General features: G+C 37.3%; 1 protein-coding gene across 1 annotated transcript; it reads left to right on the top strand.

Annotated features, from left to right (window-relative positions):
- The first annotated feature begins 4,666 nt into the window (after positions 1-4,666).
- On the top strand, positions 4,667-24,822 carry LOC108543807 (cytochrome P450 2C3-like). The gene is made up of 10 exons (XM_017894582.1): positions 4,667-4,904; positions 9,051-9,213; positions 10,645-10,794; positions 13,020-13,180; positions 14,441-14,614; positions 15,551-15,692; positions 16,739-16,926; positions 21,261-21,380; positions 23,180-23,201; positions 23,596-24,822. The coding sequence occupies exons 1-10, from the start codon at positions 4,737-4,739 to the stop codon at positions 23,775-23,777; spliced, it is 1,470 nt and encodes a 489-aa protein (XP_017750071.1). The 5' UTR covers positions 4,667-4,736; the 3' UTR covers positions 23,778-24,822.
- The last annotated feature ends 943 nt before the right edge of the window (positions 24,823-25,765 follow it).

Consider the following 25,765-nt stretch of genomic DNA (forward strand, 5'->3'; position numbering starts at 1 on the left):
TGAGTGCTTTACTTCCAACTATGTGGTCAATTTTGGAATAAGTGTGATGTGGTGCTGAGAAGAATGTATATTCTGTTGCTACAGGGTGGAGAGTTCTGTAGATGTTTATTAGGTCCGCTTGGTGCATAGTTGACTTCAGTTCCTGGATATCCTTGTTATCTTTCTGTCTCGTTGATCTGTCTAATGTTGACAGTGGGGTGTTAAAATTTCCCGTTATTATTATATGGAGTCTAAGTATCTTTCTTAGTCTCTAAGGACATGCTTTATGAATCTGGGTGCTCCTGTATTGGGTGCATATATATTTAGGATAGTTAGCTCTTCCTGATGAATTGATCCCTTTACCATTATGTAATGGCCTTGTCTCTTTTGATCTTTGATGGTTTAAAGTCTGTTTTATCAGAGACTAGGATTGCAACCCCTGCTTTTTTTTTGTTTTCCATTTGCTTGGTAGATCTTCCTCCATCCCTTTATTTTGATCCTATGTGTGTCTCTGCATGTGAGATGGGTCTCCTGAATACAGCAAACTGATGGGTCTTGACTCTTTATCCAGTTTGCCAGTCTGTGTCTTTTAATTGGATTATTCCATTTACATTTAAGGTTAATGTTGTTCTGTGTGAACTTGATCCTCTCATTATGATATTAGCTGGTTATTTTGCTCGTTAGTTGATGCAGTTTCTTCCTAGCATCAATGAACTTTACATTTTGAAATGTTTTTGCAATGGCTGGTACCTGTTTTTCCTTTCCATGTTTAGTGCTTCCTTCAGGATCTCTTGTAGGGCAGGCCTGGTGGTGACAAAATCTCTAAGCATTTGCTTGTCTCTAAAGGATTTTATTTTGCCTTCACTTATGAAACTTTGGGTGGATATGAAATTCTGCATTCAAAATTCTTTTCTTTAAGAATGTTGAATATTGGCCCCCACTCTCTTCTGGCTTGGAGAGTTTCTGCTGAGAGATCTGCTGTTAGTCTGATGGCCTTCCCTTTGTGGGTAACCTGACCTTTCTCTCTGGCTGCCCTTAACATTTTTTCCTTCATTTCAACTTTGGTGAATCTGACAATTATGTGTGTTGGAGTTGCTCTTCTCAAGGAGCATCTTTGTGGTGTTCTCTGTATTTCCTGAATTTGAATGTTGGCCTGCCTTGCTAGGTTGGGAAAGTTCTCCTGGATGACATCCTGAAGAGTGTTTTCCAACTTGGGTCCATTTTCTCTGTCACTTTCAGGCACACCAATCAGACGTAGATTTGGTCTTTTCATATAATCCCATATTTCTTAGAGACTTTGTTCATTTCTTTTTACTGTTTTCTCTACACTTCTCTTCTCACTTCATTTCATTCATTTGATCTTGTATCGCTGATTCTCTTTCTTCCGGTTGATTGAGTTGGTTACTGAAGCTTGTGCATTTGTCATGTAGTTCTTGTATTATGATTTTCATCTCTATCATTTCTTTAAGGACTTCTCTACATTGGCTATTCTGTTTAGCCATTTGTCAAATCCTTTTTCAAGGTTTTTAGTTTCTTTGTGCTGGTTTTGTAGTCCTCCTTTAGCTCTGAGAAGTTTGATCGACTGAAGCCTTCTTCTCTCAACTCATCAAAATCATTCTCCATCCAGCTTTGTTCCATTGGTGGCAATGAGCTGCATTCCTTTGGAGGAGGAGATACTCTCTGATTGTTTGAATTTCCAGCTTTTTTGCACTGTTTCTTCCCCATCTTTGTGGTTTTATCTGCCTTTGGTCTTTGATGATGGTGATGTATGGTGGAGTTTTGGTGTGGGTGTCCTTTCTGTTTGTTAGTTTTCCTTCTAACAGTCAGGACCCTCAGCTGCAGGTCTGTTGGAGCTTGCTTGAGGTCCACTCCAGACCCTGTTTGCCTGGGTATCAGCAGCGGAGGCTGCAGAAGATAGAATATTGCTGAACAGCAAGTGTTGCTGTCTGATTCTTGCTCTGGAAGCTTCGTTTCAAGGGTGTACCCAGCCGTGTGAGGTGTGAGGTTCAGTCTGCACCTAGTGGTGGATGTCTCCCAGCTAGGCCACTCAGGAGTCAGGGACCCACCTTAGCAGGCAGCCTGTCCGTTCTCAGATCTCAACCTCCATGCTGGGAAATCCACTGCTCTCTTCAAAGGTGTCAGACAGGGACATTTACCTCTGCTGAGGTTTCTGCTGCTTTTTGTTTAGCCATGCCCTGTCCCCAGAGGTGCAGTCTACAGAGGCAGGCAGGCCTCTTTGAGCTGTGGTGGGCTCCACCCAATTCAAGCTTCCAGGCCGCTTTTTTTTTTACCTACTTAAGCCTCAGCAATGGCGGGAGCCCCTCACCCAGCCTCACCGGCACCTTGCAGTTAGATCTCAGACTGCTGTGCTAGCAATGAGGGAGGCTCCGTGGGCGTGGGACCCTCCGCACCAGGTGTGGGATATAATCTCCTGGTGTGCCATTTGCTAAGAGCCTTGGTTATGTGCAATATTAGGGTGGGAGTTACCTGATTTTCCAGGTGTTGTGTGTCTCAATTTCCTTTGGCTAGGAAAAGGAATTCCCTTCCCCCTTGTGCTTCCCAGGTGAGGCGATGCCTCGCCCTGCTTCAGCTCTCACTGGTTGGGCTACACCTGCGGACCAGCACCAACTGTCCAACATGCCCCAGTGAGATGAACCCGGTACCTCAGTTGAAAATGCAGAAATCGCCCGTCTTCTGTGTCGCTCACGCTGAGAGCTGGAGGCTGGAGCTGTTCCTATTCGGCCATCTTGGGCGCGCCCCTGGAGTTGAATCTTTGAATAGACCAATAGCTGGTTCCAAAATTGAGGCAATAATTACGTAGCCTACCAACCAGAAAAAGTCCAGGATCAGATGGATTCACAGCCGAATTCTACCAGAGGTACAAAGAGGAGCTGGTACCATTCCTTCTGAAACTATTCCAATCAATAGAAAAAGAGAGAATCTTCCCTAACTCATTTTATGAGGCCAGTGTCATCCTGATACCTAAGCCTGGCAGAGACACAACAAAAAAATAAGAATTATAGGCCAATATCCCTGATAAACATTGAAGTAAAAATCCTCAACAAAATACTGGCAAACTGAATTCAGCAGCACATCAAAAAGCTTATCCACCATGATCAAGTTGGCTTCATCCCTGGGATGCAAGGCTGGTTCAACATATGCAAATGAATAAACATAATTCATCACATAAACAGAACCAATGACAAAAACCACATGGTTATCTCAATAGATGCAGAAAAGGCCTTTGACAAAATCAACAGCCCTTCATGCTAAAAATTCTCAATAAAGTAGATATTGATGGAGCATATCTCAAAATAATAAGAGCTGATTATTACAAACACACAGCCAATAGCATACTGAATGGGCAAAATCTTGTAGCATTCCCTTTGAAAACTGAGACAAGAAAAGGATGCCCTCTCTCACCGCTCCTATTCATCATAGTATTGGAAGTTCTGGCTAGGGCAATCTTTCTTTCTTTTAAGGTGTCTTTTTCTAATTTTAATTTTAATATGTGTTTCTTTCTTTCAATATGATGTATCATTTTTTTCCCTATGATAAGCCATTGTGGCATATCTAGTATGAATCCAACTTGATCATAGTGAATATTCTTTTCAGTGTGTTGTTGAATTTGCTTTGCTAGTGTCTTTTGAGGATTTTTATGTTGATATTTATTAGATATATTGGTCTGTAGTTTGTATGTATGTGTGTGTTCTTGTTTGGTTTTGGAATCAGGTTATGCTAACCTTGCAAAATTAGTTTGGAAATATTTTTTCTTTTAACTTCTGGAATAGTTTGAGAAGAGTTAATATTAATTCTTCTTTAAATGTTTGGCAGAATTCTGTAGTTAAGCTGTCATATTCTGGGCTTTCTTTTAATACAATAGCTTTCTGTACTGATTTAATTTTCTCACTCTATATTTTTCTGTTATATTTTCTATTTCCTCATAATTTAATATTAGAAGGTTGTATGTCTCTGGAAATTTATCCAATTATTCTTTTATTAAATTTAGTTACATATAGTTGTTCATAACAGTTTCTTGTGATCCTTTGTATTTCTTTAATATCATCTGAAATGTCTCTTTTTTTACCTGTGATTTTATTTATTTGAGTCTTCTCACTTTTACTTCAGTATTCTTGCTAAAAGTTCATCAATTTTCTTTTTTCTTTTCAAATACCAACTCTTTTTTTTTATGTTTTGAATTACTTCTCAGTCTCTATTGCATTTATTTCTGTGCTGAGGTTTATTATTTTCTTCTTTCTATTAATTTTGATTTTATTATTTCTTGCTTTTACAGAAGTGAGGGTTATCATTTAGTTACAATTTTAGGTTAAACTTAAGAACGAATCAATATTAAATTAATTTTTGTTTTTACTTCTACCAGCAGTTCAAAGTGTACTAAAGATAAAAAAATCAATCATCCAAAGTTCAAAGTCTTAGTACATAATTGGTGAGGAGCTTGCACTTTGGTTTACAAAATCTTGAGATTCTTAGCTNTCTATTAAGATTGATTTTATTATTTCTTGCTTTTACAGAAGTGAGGGTTATCATTTAGTTACAATTTTAGGTTAAACTTAAGAACGAATCAATATTAAATTAATTTTGTTTTACTTCTACCAGCAGTTCAAAGTGTACTAAAGATAAAAAAATCAATCATCCAAAGTTCAAAGTCTTAGTACATAATTGGTGAGGAGCTTGCACTTTGGTTTACAAAATCTTGAGATTCTTAGCTTTCAACTGCGTTTTCAAAGAGCCCATCAATGGATCTCTTCATCATCCTGGTGATTTGTCTTTCTTGTCTGATTCTTCTTTCTCTGTGGAACCGAAGCTATGCCAAAGGGAAGCTTCCACCTGGCCCAACTCCTCTCCCCATTATTGGAAATATTCTACAGTTAAAGACTAAGAACCTCAGCAAATCCATAAGCGTGGTAAGTATGACTAATTTTCCTTCAGTTTTCTGCAGTGAGTAAGTCACATATCCCCATAACTAAGCAATATATGTCCCCAGATACCAAGTTTTAAAGAGATGCCTTTATAGAGATGTATCCATTAGACACCCAGATATGCCTTTATAATGTAGACATATAGAAGAACATGCAATCGGTACATCCAAAAGAAATGAAGAAATCAGCACGTTTGAGGCAAATAAGTGTTTACTCCAGAATGGATGTTTCAACTGGAAAGCAATTATAGACTGTATCACCTAAGAGAAATGTTGGAGATAAATGCTTGGTGCCACGAAGTGAAACTAGCACTCAGGCAAAAGTTTTCTCAGCAAGGCAATTTACTTCTTCAGAAGGGTGCTGCCTGCATCAATCATGATCACAAGAATATACTGAACAAAGGAGAGAAGGAGGTTTTATCTCTACCACATAGTCTCTACCTCTGTGTCACTCACCCCATGGACTGCGGTCAGACCACACAATCTAAGCTGACCTGATTAGCTATTTGTGAATATTCTCTTAAATAAGGAAGGCAAGGGAGATGTGAATTACAGTGGTGGGCCATGAAGTTTCAAACGGTTGAATGGGTGCAGAGTGGGTAACTAAGTAAACAGAGGTGAGTTATTGATTAGAGCTGACGGGAAAGTAACTATGGGCAAGGAGCCATGGAGAACAAAGTTGAGTTTGAGAACAAAGAACAAGGAAGTTAACAGGCTAAACCTTTGAAGAGAAATTCATTTTATGCAAGGAATATGGGGGCTTCCATTTATATAGGAACTCGTTTCAATTATATAAATTGTCAGATTTCTTTATTGGTAGATTAAACAAATAATGCATCATCATTCATTAGTACAAGAGTGCATTTGCATATTTGAATCAGATATAACTTATATACGAAGTTTTCTTGTATTGTATATTGTTGAGAGCCCAGTTGTTTGTGAAGAAAATGTTTTTCACAATTCCTTATTGATGTCAAAGTTTATCAGCAGTTCAACACGGCAGCAGTTGCTCAAGGTGTGAGTCATTCCTGCCACCAGTGGAACATTGCCAAGATCATTGATCCATGTTATGATTGTTGACATTGCCAGGAGCAGAAATTCTTTGTCGATATTGTAATCCAGGTTGCTTTAACTCTTCTTTGGTAAATGCTAGTGAAAATGGAACAGCTTTTAGTTTTTTAAATAAGCACTGATTTACAGTGTCACAACACCACATTTTCATAAAGCATATATGAATTGAAATCAAGGGAATTACTAAGGGTTCAGATCTTTCATATTTCATACTGTAGTTCTCAATAAATGAGTCAGTAACTTCTCTACTCCAAGTTGTTTCCATATCAGTTGCTCTCTAAAGCCTGAAGGAATGATCTGGAATCTGTCTTTCTCTTAAGGAAGCCAGTTACTGGAATACTGCTTCTGGAAGCTCATTCTTCCTATGCCTTGGCTTTGAATTTAAAGAGATTGTGTCTGCACCCCAGCTCATCTATTGTTGATTTAAATTCACAGATTTAAGCAGGATTAAAACCTCTCTTCGCTTTAATTTCCATTTCTGGAAGATGTAAATAAAAAAGATTTTGCACAGGTTACTTAAGTATACCACATTTTCTAGAAGTAATTAAATACCTCCTTTCATGGTGCAAGGTGGTATTTTCTTTCAATGGCGAAAGAAAATTTAAAGTGACCCTATCATTAAGGACTTACAGTTTAGAGGATAGGAATATATTTATGAAACAATAATGCAAGTAAAGGTATGATTACAAACTGTGTAACAGGGACATGGTAGAAAGAGACCATGTAATTTCAAGGGACTAACCAGTTAGAGGAGCATTCAGCAAAGGGTTCTCTGAGGAAGTGAAGTTGGAGCTGATAATCATAAGAGTGATTAGGAATGAAACATATCAAATATCGACATAACCCAATTTCACGTGTTTTCAATCTGGGGGAGAATTGCTTCTGTCGATGAAAAGAGTCAAACTGCAAAATACTTGAAGAGATTTATTCTGAGCAAATGTGAATGACTATGACCCACGACACAGCCGTCAGGAGACCCCAAGAATATGTGCCCATGGTGGTCAGGGCAGTTTGGTTTTATACATTTATATGTTTGAGTATGTACACATGAGACTCCTGTCAATACATTTAAGATATACATTGGTTTGGCCCAGAAAGGTGGGACAACTCGAAGAAGTGGGAGAGGGGGTGCTTCCAGGATATCCAGAGTTTAACATTTTCTGATTGACAATTGATTGAAAGAGTTATTGTTAATAGAGAGGAATGTCTGGGTTATGATAAGAGTTGTGGGGACCAAAGTTTTATCATGCGGATGAAGCTTCCAGGCAGCAGTCTTCAGAGAGAATAGATTGTAATTGTTTCTTATTAGAGTTAAGATCTGTGTTAATGTTAAATGCTGGTCAGCTTTTCCTGAATTCCAAAAGGGAAGAGGACATAATGAGGCATATTCAATGCCCCCTTCCCATGATGGCATGAATCAGTTTTTCAGGTTAAATTTGGAGGGACCTGGCCTAGAGGAGGAAGTCTGTTTAAATTGCTGGTGGTAAGGGAGTGGGGCCAGCTGGTGGGGAGAGGGATGCTTTGAATTTTGTTTTTGTTTATACGTCTCTCCCTAAGACCCTGAAAAGAGGACAAAAGTGTTTGTAGTTCAGAGAGTAAGTAAGAATATGGTACAAACTGAGAGTAGAGACGGAAGCAGGGGACAGGACATGCAGGCATGGGTGTAAAGAACACTTGTTTCTGTCATAAGATCAATATGGGCCGAGCCTAGTGGCTCACACCTGTAATCCCAGCACTTTGGGAAGTGGAGGCAGGAGGATCATCTGAGGTCGGGAGTTCGAGACCAGCCTGACCAACATGGAGAAACCCCGCCTCCGCTAAAAGTACAAAATTAGCAGGGTATGGTGGCACATACCTGTAATCCCAGCTACTTGGGAGACTGAGGCAGGAGAATCGCTTGAACTCGGGGGGTGGAGGTTGTGGTGAGCCAAGATCCCACCATTGCAGTCCAGCCTGGGCAACAAGAGTGAAACTCTGTCTCAAAAAAAAAGGAAAGAAAAAAAGAGCAATGTGATACTATTAACATGCTTAAAGGATAGTCAGGTTAACATCTTCCTTGTGAAAAGGTCACTATAGTTTGTAGACTGAATTTTTAGGTCAGCAAAAAAACTTCTACAATAGAGAAGTTGAAAGACTGTAAGTCCTATATCATTTAGGATACCACATAAGCTGATACTACAGAAAGATGATGCTGAAAGAAGATAGGAGATTATTTCTATCTCACATAAGAAACTCTAGGTGCTTACTGTCAACTTGCTTCTCCTTCATGATGTCATTCAGAGAATGAGTTTTTTGTGTTTTTTTTTTTTTAATCTTCGTAGTTTTAGTATCTTCTGCCTCTAGACTGTTTTTCTCATTTGTGTGGTCATAGTAGGGGCATCTCCATGCTATTATTTCAACCCATGGGCAGGGGCAGAAATGAAGGGGAAGCAATTGTCTGTTATGCACCAATGTCAAATTTTATCACAACACTGTGCTTACATGAGTTCATGGAAACTGAGTCACATGGCTGCATCTAGCTTTGAGTGAAGCTGGGAAATACGTATGACCACACTCCTATGTTATCATGCATTATAAAAATATGGCAGTGTCTGGTGCTAAAAAAAAAATTTATCAAGCATGAACAATGAGGGACAATTATTAGACTACACATGAGGCAGATTAGATGGACTTCCCTTAACCCAAAGAAGAAACACAGAATTTACTGTAATTGTAAGAAGATAGGAGAAAGTTGGTACAATTATTAGTTTGGCATAAAAATTTAATAAAATAATAGGAACAAAATGCATAATATAACCCCTGTCATATAGTAGGGGCTGAACAAGAAATAAATATTGAAGCTGATACTAACACTAATAGAATTATTACTAATAAAGTGATGATAATTACTATTCAAATACTTTTTTCTTATCAAATAATTGGTTCTAAAATGTAACATTTTATATAATAGGTGGACAAGTATTAAAACATCCTTCTGGCAATATTAAAAATATTTCCCTAAGCTATCTACATTTTATTTTTGAAATGTACACTTTATTTGCATCTGCTATTCTTTTTGCAGCTAGCAAAAGATTATGGCCCTGTGTTCACTATATATTTTGGCATGAAGCCCACCGTGGTGTTGCATGGATACAAAGCAATTAAGGAAGCACTGATTGATCAGGGAGAAGTATTTTCTGGCCGAGGGAGTTTTCCAGTGATAGAAAAAATTGCCCAAGGATTTGGTATGCTTCCCTTTGGGGTATGTGTGTGGGGTTGTAAGTTGTAAAAACTTGAAAAATTTGAAGAAATTGAGAAATCATAAGTATTTAGAAAATTTATGAAACACATTTTCATATTTTCTACCCGAGGCTAAGAATAATTTTTCTATAAAGGATCATTAATCTATATTTAAAATCTGTGAAAGTGACACAATGTCCTTGTTAAACATTAAATTCAATGATAACAAGCCATCTAACCACTAATTTTTTATGAATTTGTTACAAAGACAAGTTCATCATAAATTATGGTCAGTTAAAAAAATAGAAAAGCAATAGAGAGATGAGAGAGAGAAGGAATATTACTGAATTTTCTTATTCACCAAATATTTTGCTGCCGGGTCTTAGTCATGGATACCCAGAGATTATTTTAGGAAGCTTGAATAGTGTGCATGGAATCACATCCGTTTGGAATATTTCCATCCTCACCTTGAAATATGATTCTAAAAAAGGATGAGCAATATTAGAATACAACAGAAGACAAAGCATAAAGCAAACATATGTTCTGAAAAGATCATGGAGAAACATGATCAGAGTATGAGTATGTATCAGAATTGATATTTGAAAAAGCTTTTTTGATTAAGTGCTGGAAATTTCTTTTATTTGTTTTTGGAGCTAGCCTTAAACTGTCAAGTCTTCTGGTGGATCACAGGGTTCTGGCAAACAGAGATATGACCTGAATGCGGTTCTGACCTCTTCTGCACGGTTCTCTTAAGAGGCTCCCTGGAAACGTTTCCTATGAGCTTATTTTTTTCCCCTTGATCTGGTTTTGACTCTGGCAGCCTAATATTGAACTTCTTTGATGTTTCCTTCCATATTTCATGGGAGAGATTTAATAAGTAGAGGGGAAATGTTAAAATGAGACTAGCTGTCTGTTTAATGACTGTACCCCTTATCTGAGAAATGATTATCAGGAGATATCTTCCAATGAAAAAGTGCTGTCTCACATTCTCCTGATAATTCCCTCCTCTTGTTATTTCTCCTAAAATTAACTTACAATTTGAAAAGCCAGCCCTGAAAATTTAAGCTATGACCAGGACTCACCATGTTTATTGCTGCGGGATCATGAGCAAGCATTTTGCCTTTATGATTTTTAGCATCCTGTAAAATGGGACAAAGCCTTCAGTTTACAGAATTATTCTGAGGTTTAGTGCAGCTGGTGGATTAAGAATAGTTTAGCAATATGCAAAATTAAGAATCCTGACTGTTAAATAGTAGTTTGGGTTCAAAGAGGAGGCAGGTGTGACGAAGGGTTCAATGGGAATCCCTGAAGCTGACACCATTATATTTACATCCCTGCTGAAATGTCAATATCATCTCCTGAGATGAGAACTGTCAGCTTGTATTCATGACAATGAAGAATATTTTCTCTCTCTGTTTTTTCTTTTGTGTTGATAGGAGTTATTTTTAGCAATGGAGACAGATGGAAGCAAATTCGGCGTTTCTCTCTCATGGTTTTGAGGAATATGGGGATGGGGAAGAAAACAGTTGAAGACCGAATTCAAGAGGAGGCCTTGTGTCTGGTGGAGGCATTAAAAAAAACCAATGGTGTTTATTTCTTCATATAATTAACACTAATAGTTTGGGTAGAACAAATGGGATTGTAAATAGACTACAAAACATTATGATGGCTGAAGTATCATAGTTTACTTTTTGCTCACATAACAGTAATTAGGAGGTGAAGTGTTTGGAATAACAGTCTTTTTAGGTACCAGGTTAATTGGTCTTTGATATCTTCAGCAAATGTCTTTCAATATCATCAACGGTTCATATCTCTGTGTGATAGAGGAAGGAGAAAAGAGCAAGTTAAAAAGCAAATACTTTAGACCAGGCATAGAAGTGGCACACATAACTTCTCTCATGTGTGCCACTTAGTAACAAGGCCACACCTAACTGCCAGAGAAGCTGGAAAATGTGGTTTACTCTGTGCACAGGAAGAAAAGAACATGAATTTTGGCAATCAGCTATCAGTCTTGGCCACATACGCTTAAAAAATTAGGTAACTTTTCTAGTGAAGTGTTTAAGAACAATACAGGGGTTGCCAATTACCACAAAAGTGTGGGGCTGCCATTCACCTCTCATAATGGAGTGTGGATATGAAGAGATGGTACTGCAGCAGCACAGATCTCTGCAGCACATAGATGCGTGTGTGTGCACCTGCAGGGCTGGGAGAGCAGGTGGAAGAGAAAGGGCTAGGCAGGGCAAGCAAGGGGTAAGATCATAAGATATATGTGGTTTTATAATGTCATGTATTGAATGAATATTTTTATGGGTTTAACTTTTAAATGTTTTTCAAGAACATTATTAGCTGGATAGTACAGTAGTCCATTATTTTGGACACACCAGAGTTTATTTAACTAATCCTCTGTTTTGGCCAGGTAGGTTGATTCTAGTTTTTCCTGCTCTTAGTATACAAAAGTGCAACCCATGTTCATTATTGTAAATCTCTGACTACTTTCTTTGAATAAAATTTGGAAATAGAATTAGTCAAGCAATGAATATTGAATTTTGGCACATATTATCTGTGATATTATTTGTATCCTTAATTTGTATTGAAGCAGAACTTGTTATTAACTCGTTCAACTTTTCCCATGGTGACTATGGCCTTCTCTCAACTCCCTGACCTTTAGTCGTCCAAAATCTGCTTGATTCCACTTCGTTGTAGGGACCTCACACTCTTGGGGAAGCCCATTTAATCACTAATAACACTAACAGTTGGAAGTTATTTCCACAGGTTGAGCAGAGCTAATTTACATAGTAACTTCTAATTTTTGATCTGAGCTTGCATTGTCCTTCTAGAGTTGTGGTGTTGTGGTTGTCACCACACAGAGGCAGGAGGGACCTACCTAACATTCAAAATCTGGTTTAGATGATTACAATAAAGATTCCACACAAACACCAATAGGATATGAAAGGTTTATTACTCACATAATGTTGCTTTCAATGAAGAGCAGGCCGACACCCAACCAGGTCCAAAATGACACTGAAAGAGCAGCAGGAGGATAGTGGCATGAGGTTTTCATGGCAATTACGGTTTAGGGCTGGGTTGAAGTTTCCTGTGTGCAGGTCAGGGCTTGTGTGGCTTAAACTGTCTATTTGTGCTAACGGAGGGAACTGTTACACATTTTTTTTTAAAGCGTTTCCAGATGTGGGTAGAAGGGGAAGAGTTCAGGGTGAGTCTTATAAAACTTCTAACAATCAAACATCCAAAAATGGAGCCATGCTCTTTATTGCATATACGAAGTCATTTCTACCCACAATGTAGTTTTTCAAATATGTAACTATAATTCCAATTTCTCTCATTATTTTATCTTTTACAAAAAAAGACAACCAAATTTTCAACTCTGTTTTCCATGTTCTGTTTCAAGTTTCTTCAGTATTTTGATTTTCTTTTTAAGTTGTTTAGTTTTCTGTTGGCATCATGAGGATGTATCAACACTGATAATTAAATCCCATGCATTAAAATATATTTTAAATGGCCTCTTTTTGTTTTGTATTCCTTCTTGTGAATTAGAACATTTTGGAAAATGATGTAAATAGGAGACTCCTTGGGGCAAAATTATCAAATAAAGTGGACTGGATTAGACAGTTTTATTTGGAGAAATACAGCAAATTTTATTTTAAGCATTTGAAGTTTATTGTAATGGTGGCATGTCTAGGTAGTTTTTATTTCTAGAAGATCTTAGAAGTCAGTCATTTCCAATTATTTTAAGCAGTCAATTTTAGATTCATATGAAAATTGTGTACTAACTTCTGACTGGTATTGTTTGTAGCATCTCCCTGTGATCCCACTTTTCTTCTGGGATGTGTTCCCTGCAATGTCATCAGCTCCATCATTTTCCAGAATCGTTTTGATTATAGGGATCAGAAATTTCTAACCTTGATGAAGTATTTTAATGAAAACTTTGAAACTGTGAGCAGCCCCTGGATACCGGTAAGGCCAAGGTTCTTTTTAGAATGTGTAATAGTTTTCTAGCTCATCTATAGCTCATGCCTACCCCATCTCTCTGCCCTATTTAAAAATGTCCAAAGCAATGCTTATCAAACTATCATTTGCAACACATTAGTGAGTTATCAAATCAATCTAATGTGATGCAATAAAATTGAAAACATGAAGTAAGATAGAATAGAAAAAAATACATAATCTCAGAGTGCTACATTTATAGCAAGATTTGTTTGGATGAAACTTTTTTGTTTGTTTTTAGATCGTCGGATATAGAGGGTAGTGATTTAAGATGGATTTCTTATTAAAGTACATAGTCAGAAAATGTTAGTAACCTATGTTTTATAATCACTAACAACTAAAATTCTATACTGATCATAAGTTCCTGATGTGACCTACCTTCAAAGGACCCTAGAGAAAAAATAGTCTAATGTCTCTTATTTACTGGAATGGGAAACTGACCCAGAGCTATTAGGCATATTTTTCAAAATAGCCTAGCTAAGACAATGAACATCAAAATCTAGAATCTAGAATCCCTGATTCCTGATTCTGTATCTAGTTTGATTTAAGCTACAAGCCTGAATATATTATGTTGATGCCTTCCAAGGGTATTAGGTCATTAGGGTGTTGTCTAAATTAAAGCATGTTCTGTAAGCTCTAGGACGAGCAAAAACATGAGTCAGGAAAATATGCACATTCTTTGGGGTGGAATATTTAAAATTTATATATATATATGTATATGTGTGTGTTTGTGTTTTTATATATATATATATACGCTAAGTGATTTGGGCACTTTGTTAATCTTTCAGTTGTACTATTTCTTCATTACAACAAATGAGTATGAGTTTTCAAAATTTTTAGACTGTCCCCTGGTAAAACATATATTGTGTATACTGGTGCAAACACAGGGTATTAGCTCTGAGATCACTAGTTTGGTGTCTTCGAATTGTTGATTAACCTTATGAACTTCAATTTCCTCATCTGAAGAGAGGTGACAACAGGGGTAATTTCCTGACTTCCTTCAGAGTTATGGTTAGGAAATCAACGTGATTGGCCTTGAAGTTGCTTTGTAACCTGTGCATACTGTCTCTGCCTACTTTTTCAGTGCTCTCTCCTTCAAATTCAGAATGCATTCCTGTGCAGGAAGCATGTCTATTCATCTTTATCTACTTAGCATATAACCAGTTTCTGATAAATAATAAGGACCAGCGTTTGGTGAATGAATTAATGATGGATTCTTTCTTCTTTCAGCTCTACAATGCTTTCCCCTTTTTACGGGTTCTCCCAGGAAGTCATAATGTGATATTTAAAAATTATGCTCTCCAAAGAAGTTTTATTTTGGAGAAAGTAAAAGAACATCAGGAATCTCTGGACATCAATAACCCTCGAGATTTTATTGACTATTTTCTGATTCAAATGGAAAAGGTACAATGTAATTCTGATTTGCTACTTTATCTTTGTGGGTGTTGTGACTCATTGATATGCTTTGATTTTACTGGTGAAACTGAGATATGAAAACAAATGCTGTATCCTAAAGTGTATTAATTGTTTATGCAACATATTACCTGTGTAAGCCATATTGCGTGTCTCTGGATATTTCTAAGTTCTCACCCAAAGAGACTTAGGTTTTATGTTTACCATGTTAAAGCTGATTCTTTATTGGGGGGCAGATCAAAACATGCAAACACACACACGCACACATCCATTCAAGACTGATGATAACATATCATGGTTCCATGAAGAGAAGATGTAACAAATGAGGGAACACAGGAATGGATAGAAACCCAGACGGGCTTACTTTTGGGCAATCTCTAAGATATATTCATTTACAGATGAGGTAGGTTTGAGAAACTCTGACTTAGATAAACAGGAGGGAGAAAATAGATCCAGGAGATGATGAGTGTAGTAATCAAGTTTGTGAAATTTTCAAAGAGGCTATAATGATTGTAATTGAAGAGCAGTGTTGGGTGTAATGACTGATGGAGTTGTAAATACTGCTGTAGTTTGGGTGTGATAAGTTTAAGAAATTTGAATGAAAAATTAGATATGATGAAATAGACAATAGATGCTAGAGTTGACAGTGATTAGCAGTGATGACTTAATGAAAAGTATGTTTAAAAAATTACAAAGGAACTGACTGGCTCTAGGGGGTTAGAAACTGAAGAATCAGAAAGTACTTGAATGTTTGTGAGTCCGATGTTATTTTAAATTTGAAGCAATTCTAACAGTTCACCTAATATTATCTTCACCCATAGCACACTCTAAAGTCTGGCTTAATTAGCCAGGTACTGATGTTGTACTGAATAGTATTGTGTTACTTGAAAAGCTTTTTATTAAGTAATTGTAACATGTCATTGCTAGGAAAAACACAATAAAGAGTCTGAATTTACCATGGACAACTTGGTTGCTACTATATGGGATATGTTTAGTGCAGGAACAGAGACGACAAGCACCACAATGAGATATGGACTCTTACTCCTGCTGAAGCACCCTGAGATCTCAGGTATGATCACAGATGATGGGCAGGATCAAATTTCAGGTAGAAGTGGACAGAAAATATGGATAACCACCCCACCATTTACCTGCCAACACAAGGTACAACAAAATTTCTATTCATTAGTACATCTACCTACCATTGGGTGGATTCAATTCAAATTAGTTCCTAGTATAAAAGGAGAATAAAATGTTTAAATAATGATAGAGATTTGAAGAGCAGAGGCCATTATTCTCCCTGCGATGGTATAGGATTCTTGATTTGGTTTGGAACAGATGCAGCAGTGTGGCATTGTTATTTTGAACAATGAGCTGTAGACTTCAATAGCGGTGGCTTTGAATTCTGATTCTACTAATAGGTGGCTTGCTTGACCTGCAGACACATGATTACTCTCCATAACTATGGTCCCTTATCTGTTCAAGGGGGATAATATGGGAAAGACCACATATTCCCTGAGCATCCTTAGGAAACTATTTACTTCTCTGGACTTGTTTCTTTGTAAAGTACATGAAATTATACCTTCCACATAGAAGTTTTTTGAGGAATTATAAAGTAATATAATGAAGAGTGCAGTGTGTCTGTCCTATATTATTAATACCTTCTGAGTAAATTTTAACTTCTTAAGTTTTGTGCTCAATCAAGTTAATATCTCATTTCCTGAACTGCACTGTGTAGTTCTTAGATTATTGAAACTTAAATATTTAAGATAAAATTGACATACACAAAATGGCTAAACTACAAGGTCTTCAGTGATTCTTCAGGATCCCAGATCTCTGAGTCTGTCAAGAAAAAGTACACAGAGTAGGGAATCAAAGTTGAGGATTGAATGTCATGGTGCAATTGTATTTCATACCTGCATACCTGTGTCTACTGAGCTTTCAATTTGCCCAAGAAATGTAAATTGTGTGTCCTTTTTTTCTCTTATGGAGGTAGTGACACGTAATTTTCCATCATTGTCCCATCTCCAACTACAATGGGACAATGATGAAGGGATCCTACAAATGGTACTTCAAGTTTTTTTCACTTCTCATAAATTCTGACTCCTGCCTTGCCAGCTAAAGTGCGGGAAGAAATTGATCATGTGGTCGGCAAAAACCGAAGTGTCTGCATGCAGGACAGAAGCCGGATGCCCTACACGGATGCCGTGGTGCATGAGATCCAGAGATATATTGACCTCGTCCCCACCAGCCTGCCCCATGCAGTGACTCAAGACATTCGGTTTAGAGAATACCTTATTCCAAAGGTGAGAGATATTATGTCTATACCCTTCCTTAGGTGTCTTAGGCAATCAAATATCATAGCAGTAGAACTGTAGATTGCCTAATCTTCTACAGGTATGGCACAATCATAACTCAGGCATCCTACCCTGTGACCACGTACTTCTTTCCTTCTAGTTTTTGATACAAGTTTCTAAATATGATAGTGCCTAGACTCCCACAGGATTTTCCATGCTTTGATAGCTCTACACTCTGCCTGTCCATTAGCCCAGTGTGCTATCCTGTCCCTTCCTTTCAATTTTAGGTTTTATTACTCTTACCAATTAACCTGTATCCTATATCCCACCCCTTCTCTATTGTCCCTATGACTTACTTGTGAAAAGTCCAATACAAAAATCTCCTTCCACCCTGCCTGATTATTGGCTACTGACCTGTGCTGGAAAAGACCATGCAGCCCAGCAGGTTGATATTGTTATCATCAATGCCAAATGTGGTGGTTTAATTTTCATCAATGCCAAAAGTATTCTCAATCTTACCCAACAATCCTGCTTTATAATCTAACTCAACTTGCTTCACCATACTCCACAATGACTTTCAACCTTGAACTCTTCTCAGCCTTTCATTATCTTACTTTTAATAGGTGACCTGCTCTTCCATCTCACAGAAAAATTAGTCACTGGAAGTGGACTCCTCTAATGCTTTCCATTAGATTTACCTACTTGGCTACATTTACAACCTTTGATTCTTTTTCATGTCAGTTACTGTGACAGATGGGCTTTCTTTTGTTCTACTGTAAGCTGTTTTAACTGTGGCATGGATCCCTTCTCTTACTTTTTCAATTATCTTCCTTAAATAATTATTTCTTCTTCCTTCCTCTTCATCTTCTCCCTTTTTCCTGGCTCCTTTTTATCAGCCTGTGAGTATAATCACTTCTCTTTTATTTATTAGTGACACCTAATAATTGTACATATTTTTGGAGAACAAAATGATGTTTAGAAACATGTATGAGTTGTGTAATGATTAAATCGGGTAATTAGTATCTCGATCACCTTGAACATTTATTATTTATTTGTGATGACAGTGTTCAGGAACCTCTCTATTAGCATTTTGAAATCCATTTGTATTAGTCTGTTTTCATGCTGCTGATAAAGACATACCTGAGACTGGGCAATTTATAAAAGAAAGAGGTTTATTGGACTTACAATTCCACATTGCTGGAGAGGCCTCACAAACATGGTGGAAGGCAAGGAGGAGCAAGTTACATCTTACATGGATGGCAGCAGGCTAAGAGGAAGCTTGTGCAGAGAATCTCTCATTTTTAAAACCATGAGATCTCATGAGACCCACTCACTATCACAAGAACAACATGGGAAAGACCCACCCCCAGGATTCAATCATCTTCTACCAGGTCCCTCCCATGAAATGTGGGAATTGTGGGAGCTACAAGATGAGATTTTGGTGAGGATACAGAACCAAACCATATCATTCTGCCCCTGGCCCCTCCCAAATCTCATGTCTTCACATTTCAAAAGCAATCATGCCTTCCCAACTGTGCTGCAAAGTCTTAACTCATTTCAGTATTAACTCAAGAGTCCACAATCCAAAGTCTCGTAAGAGATAAGGCAAGTCCCTTCGCCTATGAACTTGTAAAATCAAAAGCAAGTTAGTTACTGCCTAGATACAATGGGGGTACAGGCATTGGGTAAATACAGCCATTCCAAATGGGAGAAATTGGCCAAAAGGGCTTCAGGCCTGACACTAGTCTGAAATCCAGTAGGGCAGTCAAATCTTAAGGCTCCAAAATGATCTCCTTTGAATCCATGTGTCACATCCCAGTCATGCTGATGCAAAACATAGGTTCCCATAGTCTTGAGCAGCTCTGCTCCTGTAGTTTCTCAGGGTGCAGTCTCCCTCCCAGCTGCCTTCATGGGCTGGTGTTGAGTGTCTGCAGTTTTTCCAGGCACATGGTGCACGCTGTCAGTGTGTCTACCATTCTGGAGTCTGAAGGATGGTGGCCCTCTTCTCACAGCTCCACTAGCTGGTGCCCCAGTAGGGACTCTGTATAGGGACTCCCACCCCACATTTCCCTTCTGCACTGCCCTAGTAGAAGTTCTGGCTAAACACCCTGTGGAAGCCTCCAAAGCTTGAGGCTTGCACCCTCTGAAGCCATAGCCAAAGTTCTATGACTCCTTTCAGCCACATGTGGGATGCAGGACATCAAGACCCTAGGCTGCACATAGCACCGAGACCCTGGGCCCAACCCATGAAACCACTTTTTCCTTCTAGCCCTTCAGGCCTGTGATGAGAGGGGCTGCCACAAAGGTCTCTGACATTCCCTGAAGACATTTTCCCCATTTTCTTGGTGATTAACATTCTTCTCCTTGTTACTTATGCAAATTTCTGCAGCCAGCTTGAATTTCTCCTCAGAAATGGGATTTCTTTTCTATTGCATTGTCAGCCTGCAAATTTTTGAAACTTTTTCCATTTGCATTTGAAACTGAATGCCTTTAACAGCACCCAAGTCACTTTTTTTTTTTTTTGAGATGGACTCTCGCTGTCACCTAGGCTGGAGTACACTGGTATGATCTCAGCTCGCTGCAAGCTCCACCTCCTGGGTTCAAACTACTCTTCTGGCTCAGCCTCCTGAGTAGATGGGATTACAGGCATGCACCACCATGCCTAGCTAATTTTAGAAGAGATGGGGTTTCTCCATGTTGGTCAGGCTGATCTTGAACTTCCAACCTCAGGAGATCTGCCTCAGCCTCTCAAAGTGGTAGGATTACAGGTGTGAGCCACCACACTGGGCCTACTTGTATTTTGTTAAGATTTTTTGCATCCATGTTCTTCAGAAACAATGGCCTGCAGTTTTCTTTTCTTGTTTTGTCTTTGATATTAGGGGAATAATGACCTCATAAAATGATTATGGAAGGATTTCCCCTTTACAGTTTTCAGAAGAAGTTCAAAAGAATTTTCTTGGTGTATTTTAAATGTTTGGTAGAATTCAGCAGTGAAGCCAAAATAATAGTCTTTGGCTTTTCTTTGATGGGAGATTTTTATTACTGATTTAATTTGTTACTCAATTATTATCACTTTCAGATTTTTTATTTCTTCATGATTCAATCTTGGTACATTATATGAGTCCAGAAATGTATCCATTCCTTCTAGATTTTCCAATTTGTAAGCATATATTTGTTCATAATAGTCTCTAATGATCCTTTGCATTTCTGTGGTCCAGTTGTAATGGTCTCTTTTTCATCTCTCGTTTTACTTATTTTGGTCTTCCCTCTTTCTTCATAGTCTAGCTAAGGGTTTGTCAGTTTTGTATATCATTTCAAGAAAACCAAAACTTTCTTTCATTGACTTCCTTGTATTTTAGTTTCTATATCTATTTTGTATTTTGATTTATTCTATAATATTTATAATTTTTGTCCTTCTACTTATTTTGGATTTGGTTTGTTTTGTTTTCTAGTTTCTTAAGTTTCAATGTTAGATTGTTAATTGAGATTATTCTCTTTTTTGATGTAAAGGTTAATTGTTTTAAACTCCATTATCAATACTGCTTCTACTGTATTTCATAGGTTTTTGGTATGTTGTACTTACATTATCATTAGTCTCAAGAAATTGTTAAATATTTCCTCTTAATTTATTCATTAACTCATTGGATCTTTATAAGCATGTTAATTAATTTTTAGGTATTTGTATATTTTCTGTGCTTCTTGATTGCTAGTTTTATTGTACTGTTTTCAGAAAAAAAGTTGATTTGATTTTAACTTTAAAAAAATTGTTAAAACTTGTTCAGTAACTTACCATATGATCTATCCTGGAGAATGTTTCATATGCTGTATAGAAGAATGTGTATTCTGTAGCTGTTGGGTGGACTGTACTGTGCATACCTGCTAAGTCAGGTCAAAGGAACAATTTAACACCATTGTTTGTTGTTTGATATTTATCTCTGAATGATCTATTACTGAAAATAGGGTGTTAAGTTCTCTACTATTATTGTTTTGAAGTCTATTTCTTCCTTTAGGTCTATTAATAATTGCTTCATTTATTTAAGTACTTTGATGTTGAGTTCATGTACATTTACAATTTTTATACCCACTTGATGAAATTCCCCTTTATTGTTATATGATCACCTTCTTTGTCTCTTTTTACAGGTTTTAATTTAAAGTCATCCCTTGGTATTCATGGGGAATTGGTTGCAGGACTCCTTTTAGATATTAAAATGCACATATACTCAAGTCCCATAGTCAGCCCTGCAGAATCCATGCATACAAAATGTTGGCCTTTCCTATCCATGTCTTTTGCGTCCCATGAACACTGTATTTTGATCTGGTTTATCTTTTTCTCTTTCTTTCAGGGCACAACAATCTTAACAGCTCTGACTTCTGTCCTGTACGATGACAAGGAATTTCCCAATCCAGAGAAGTTTGACCCTGGCCACTTCCTGGATGAAAGTGGCAACTTTAAAAGAGTGATTATTTCATGGCTTTTCAGCAGGCAAGCAAGCTTTCTTTTTATGTGTACCTCAGGGGTCAAGTGAGGTAAGGAAGGGCTCTGCATGGAGGCTACTCTGGGCTGAACAATTTGTCATTTGCATAAGGCCAGAGGCACCACTCCCAAAGACCAGGTTATTTCTCATGGGATTGGTGACTATGTTCATAGATTCTGCTTCCTGGTCCACTACGTAGGTCATTAAAAGTTCCTCCTAGAAGTCCAGTTCTAGTAAAACTTTTCTCATTTACCCTGAGAAGCCAGTTCACTCAATAAACTTCACTGAGTACCTTATATATAGCAATGCTATCCTCAGGCCCAGGCATACAGGTATGAATAAATATTAGATCTTTTCTCTAAGAGAAGGGAAAACAAGTGAACAGGTAATGAAATTCCAAGATCACAGATGCTATGCTTGAGGTTTCTTTGGGAGTCCAGAGAAAAAGAGGGAGAGAGAGAGAGCGAGAGCAAGAGAGAGAGTGAGTTTCAGATGATTTATTTGAGAGGGATAGGGGCAGAATAGTTGTAAAGTAAGTGAAATTTTCTTGCAATAAATCCCATTTGAGTATCTTCCCCAAGTTTTGATGGTCCTGGAAAGAAACATGCAGCAATGTCAAAAAGTTTAATAAAAGAGAGTTTAATAAAGAGATGGTTTTGAGAGGTGTGGCCAAATAAGGGGAGTAACAAAATGTGGGGAAGAACTCAGGACTAACATCAGCAAGAAGATGTTACAATCCTAGATCAAAAGATTCAAAGGAAGGTTGCTGGAACCTGAATAATGAGCAGATTCCTCATCAAGAGAAGCATCTATAGGTAGAGGGATGTTGCCACTGTCAAAACTAGCCTGACAGGGTAGGATGGAGGGAACAAATACTCTGAACTTTTCAACATCTGAGCCTCTGAATGTATCCAGAACCCAGAAGGGAACTACCTCCTGGGTTAATGCAGTTCTTAGAGGTCAGTTTCCTGGGAATAGAAACGCACAAGAGATAAATACAAAATGGATCTGGAAAGAGGAAGAAATGGAAAATATTCAGCACACTTCAAAGAAGTAGGAAGAGGGTAGGAGGGTAGAAGATGTTTCCAACAGAAATAACTGAAACAGAAACAAAAATAAGAGATTTGTTCCTGTTTAATTATATAAGAACATAAGTGTAGAGCAACCCTTGATGTTGTGTTCTCAAGATTATGTGCATTGCCCAGAGTTAATCTCAAAAAAAGCCATTGCTATGTGACTTTTGTATTTAGGAGTCCACTATTGCACCATGAGCCTGCTCAAGATTTCTATTCTATTCATTTCACATGGCTTGCAGGCCAGCTCTTGTCCTGACAGTGGGTATTACTGTGTGTATTATAAGATCTAAGGGTTTACCTTAAGAGTTTATATTCCAGTTTGTAAAACAGATGAATAATTTACAGTTCATGTGAAATGTAGTGTATTAGAAGCATTAATGAATATTGTGGAAAACAGATAAGAGCGTGAATTGTATGTCCTGATGCATCAAAGAAGATTGCATAGAACAAATAACATCTGAGCTGAGTCTGGAAGAATATGGGGACTATTGGCAGGCAAAGCAGAGTAGGAGACCATTCCAGATAGAAGAATACCTGGAATCTGAGTGGAATCTTGAAATTACCAATCTGTTTGGGGAGTGGTGAATCATTAGTAATGGCTGGGGTGAGGGGAACTGGGTGGAAGATGTGGAACGAAATGATGGCCTAAGAATTGCCTGTGGCCACTTGGTGACATTTCTTTTTTATACCTGGCAATAATAAACTCTTGACTATTTTTTTTTTTTTAAAGCAGGTATGTGGCAAGATAGATTATCCTTTAGAATCCAGATAAGGACAAATAAATCTATTTGTCAAGTCCAGGGTCAGAAGTATATGGAGAAGTAGATACAGTGTTGTGTATCATGCCAGTTGGGATAGATGTGTGTGTGTGTGTAAATATGTCACTGGCAAGCTGCAACACGGCAGTTCCAATGTGCATGGACAGAAAAGATTTTTTCATATAGTGCATTCACAGAAATATGTGCTAAAGAATAAAAAAGAAACCAGGTTTGGGTGTAAATAGAAAAAGTTGTAGGTTCATTAATCATTCATTAATATATTTCTTCATTCCACATTAATTTCAGCCTCCCTGTGTGCTAACTCAGCTAAAGAATTAAATAAATAATGATCTTGTGTGTAATTTTTAGGAAAAAGAATTTGTGCTGGAGAAGGCCTGGCCCGCATGGAGCTGTTTTTAATCCTGACCACCATTTTGCAGAATTTTACCTTGAAACCTCTGGTTGATCCAAAGGATATTGACACCACACCGGTTCACAAAGGCTTTGGCAGTATACCACCCTTCTATGAGCTTTGTTTCATCCCAGTCTGATGAAGTGTCTGGCTGCTAGATTGCAGAGCAAGGCCCTTCAGTCTCATGTGAAAAATGCAGATGTTTCCTTGCCTGTGTGTCAACCATTATCTCTCCTATCTTAATAGCAGGAAGGCCATCTCTGAGCCCTATCTCTTTTAATTGTATCCATCCTTCAAAATCCATTCCAGTTTTCCCTGTATGAAAGAAAATTTATTGTTTCATTTCCAATAAAATTATGTTTGTAACACAATCTTAAGATCATATGCTACATTTTATCTGTAGTGCATATGAAATGGAAAGCACCCTATAAATGCCATATTTTGCTCTGCTACCACAAATGAGAAATCAGAAATTATCCCATGAGATTTTTTAAAATGTAAAAGTATTAAAATATGAGCTTTATTAATCTCTCACTCCTATCTACCTGTCTAGGCAAATGATCTCTTGACAGATGAGCTTGTATACTTTCTTTTTTCCCCCAGTGGCTGTTAAAATATAATTACATGTATATATATGCATGTGTTGGATATATATGTTGTGTATGTGTTTATTTTAGCATGTATGTGTATGTGTATAAATGCAGGGAGAAAAGAAAAGAAGGTTACTTTAGCCAAAGGGAATGACATATAAACTTGAATTAGCCAGTCTGTCCAAGGTAATCCATTCTTTTCTCCCTCAGTGGTTAAATACACACATACAGGGACACACACTGATGTACAGACATATTAAGGCAAGGAAGAGGGGAATATGTATTTGAATATACACAAACAGAAATATGTGTGTGTGTGTGTTTATGTGTGTATGTAGAATATAGCTGTGATTTGAAGGTGATAGTTACATAATAACATATCATAGATATTTTAAAAAGCAACATAAAGAAATGTAGCTCATAATGTCCTATTTGATGACTGTTCTATATTTTCAGAATTATTTCCAGCTTCAATGATGTTTAGATTATTTTTGAACTGTTGTTTACTATAAATGCTACTATCTGCATACATCTTATATTCTTATATTATTTCTTTAAGGTGGTTTTATAGATAAAAATGGCTGCACCATAATGTATATAATCTTTTACTTTTCATAAATACTGGAATATAGTTCACTAAAACTTATATATGTGTTTACTTTTCTAACATGAGTATAATAGAAAGACTATTTCCCCAAATCTGTATAAATACTGAAGATTGAATTCTTTGATAATTTTAGCAATTTTGGGTTACTTTTCATGGAGTTTTCAAATAGTAAATCCTATCATCTGCAAATAATGTTTCACTGTAACGACCAGAAGTTTTAAGAAATAGCACCTACTGAATATCTTTGTCAATATCTGTTTCTGTCTCTGCTGTTTCCTCTCAGTTACCCATCTCTCTCTCACATAGACATGCAAATATGTATTTTTATGGAAACTGATAAAAGTTGTAAAGATTTGTGGAGACAGGATAACAGTTTAGGAAATTTATATTGGCAAATCCGATATTTTATGCAATTTATCTGTTGAAATGATTGCTGGTTTGAAATCAGTAGCTGAAAGGCTGAAATTCTGGCTATAAAATTTCATTTAGAAACTTTAGAATTGGGAAATAATTTCTGGCAATTCCAGAGTTAGAGGAAATTAAATGGAGTATAGAGTTAGAGGAAATTAAATGGAGTATAGAGCTTTTCAAGTGAGAGTTCCCAGAGTTAGAGGAAATTAAATGGAGTATAGAGCTTTTCAAGTGAGAAAGACCAAGTAAGCACTTTTATTTTAGTTGAAGCCTAAAGGCCATATGAAGGTTTGCAACCAAGGATTAGAATAAACCTGCAGTTGAAAAGGCCTCATTATAAGGCCATAGTCTTGCTTTAAATAATCTACTCCTATACATTTTCTTATTTCTGCAGACATTTTTCGCTAGAGAAACGTAATGTTCTGCTCTCATAGAGCCTCAAAGTTAGTCAGAGGCGAGGGCTCAGGGCATTCTCAGATATTTCCTAAGCCTGTGTGGCCTTCTATGTTCCAGAAATGT

The sequence above is a fragment of the Rhinopithecus bieti genome, unplaced genomic scaffold (genome assembly GCF_001698545.2).
Source record: "Rhinopithecus bieti isolate Rb0 unplaced genomic scaffold, ASM169854v2 scaffold_25291, whole genome shotgun sequence".
Taxonomy (NCBI): domain Eukaryota; kingdom Metazoa; phylum Chordata; class Mammalia; order Primates; family Cercopithecidae; genus Rhinopithecus; species Rhinopithecus bieti.

Bases quoted from the DNA above. Each gene is read 5' to 3' on its own strand.
- LOC108543807 (XM_017894582.1), top strand. From the start codon at position 4,737: ATGGATCTCTTCATCATCCTGGTGATTTGTCTTTCTTGTCTGATTCTT. The intron at 10,795-13,019 runs GTGTTTATTTCT...TATTGTTTGTAG, and splicing joins GGCATTAAAAAAAACCAATG to CATCTCCCTGTGATCCCACT. The intron at 16,927-21,260 runs GTGAGAGATATT...TCTTTCTTTCAG, and splicing joins GAGAATACCTTATTCCAAAG to GGCACAACAATCTTAACAGC.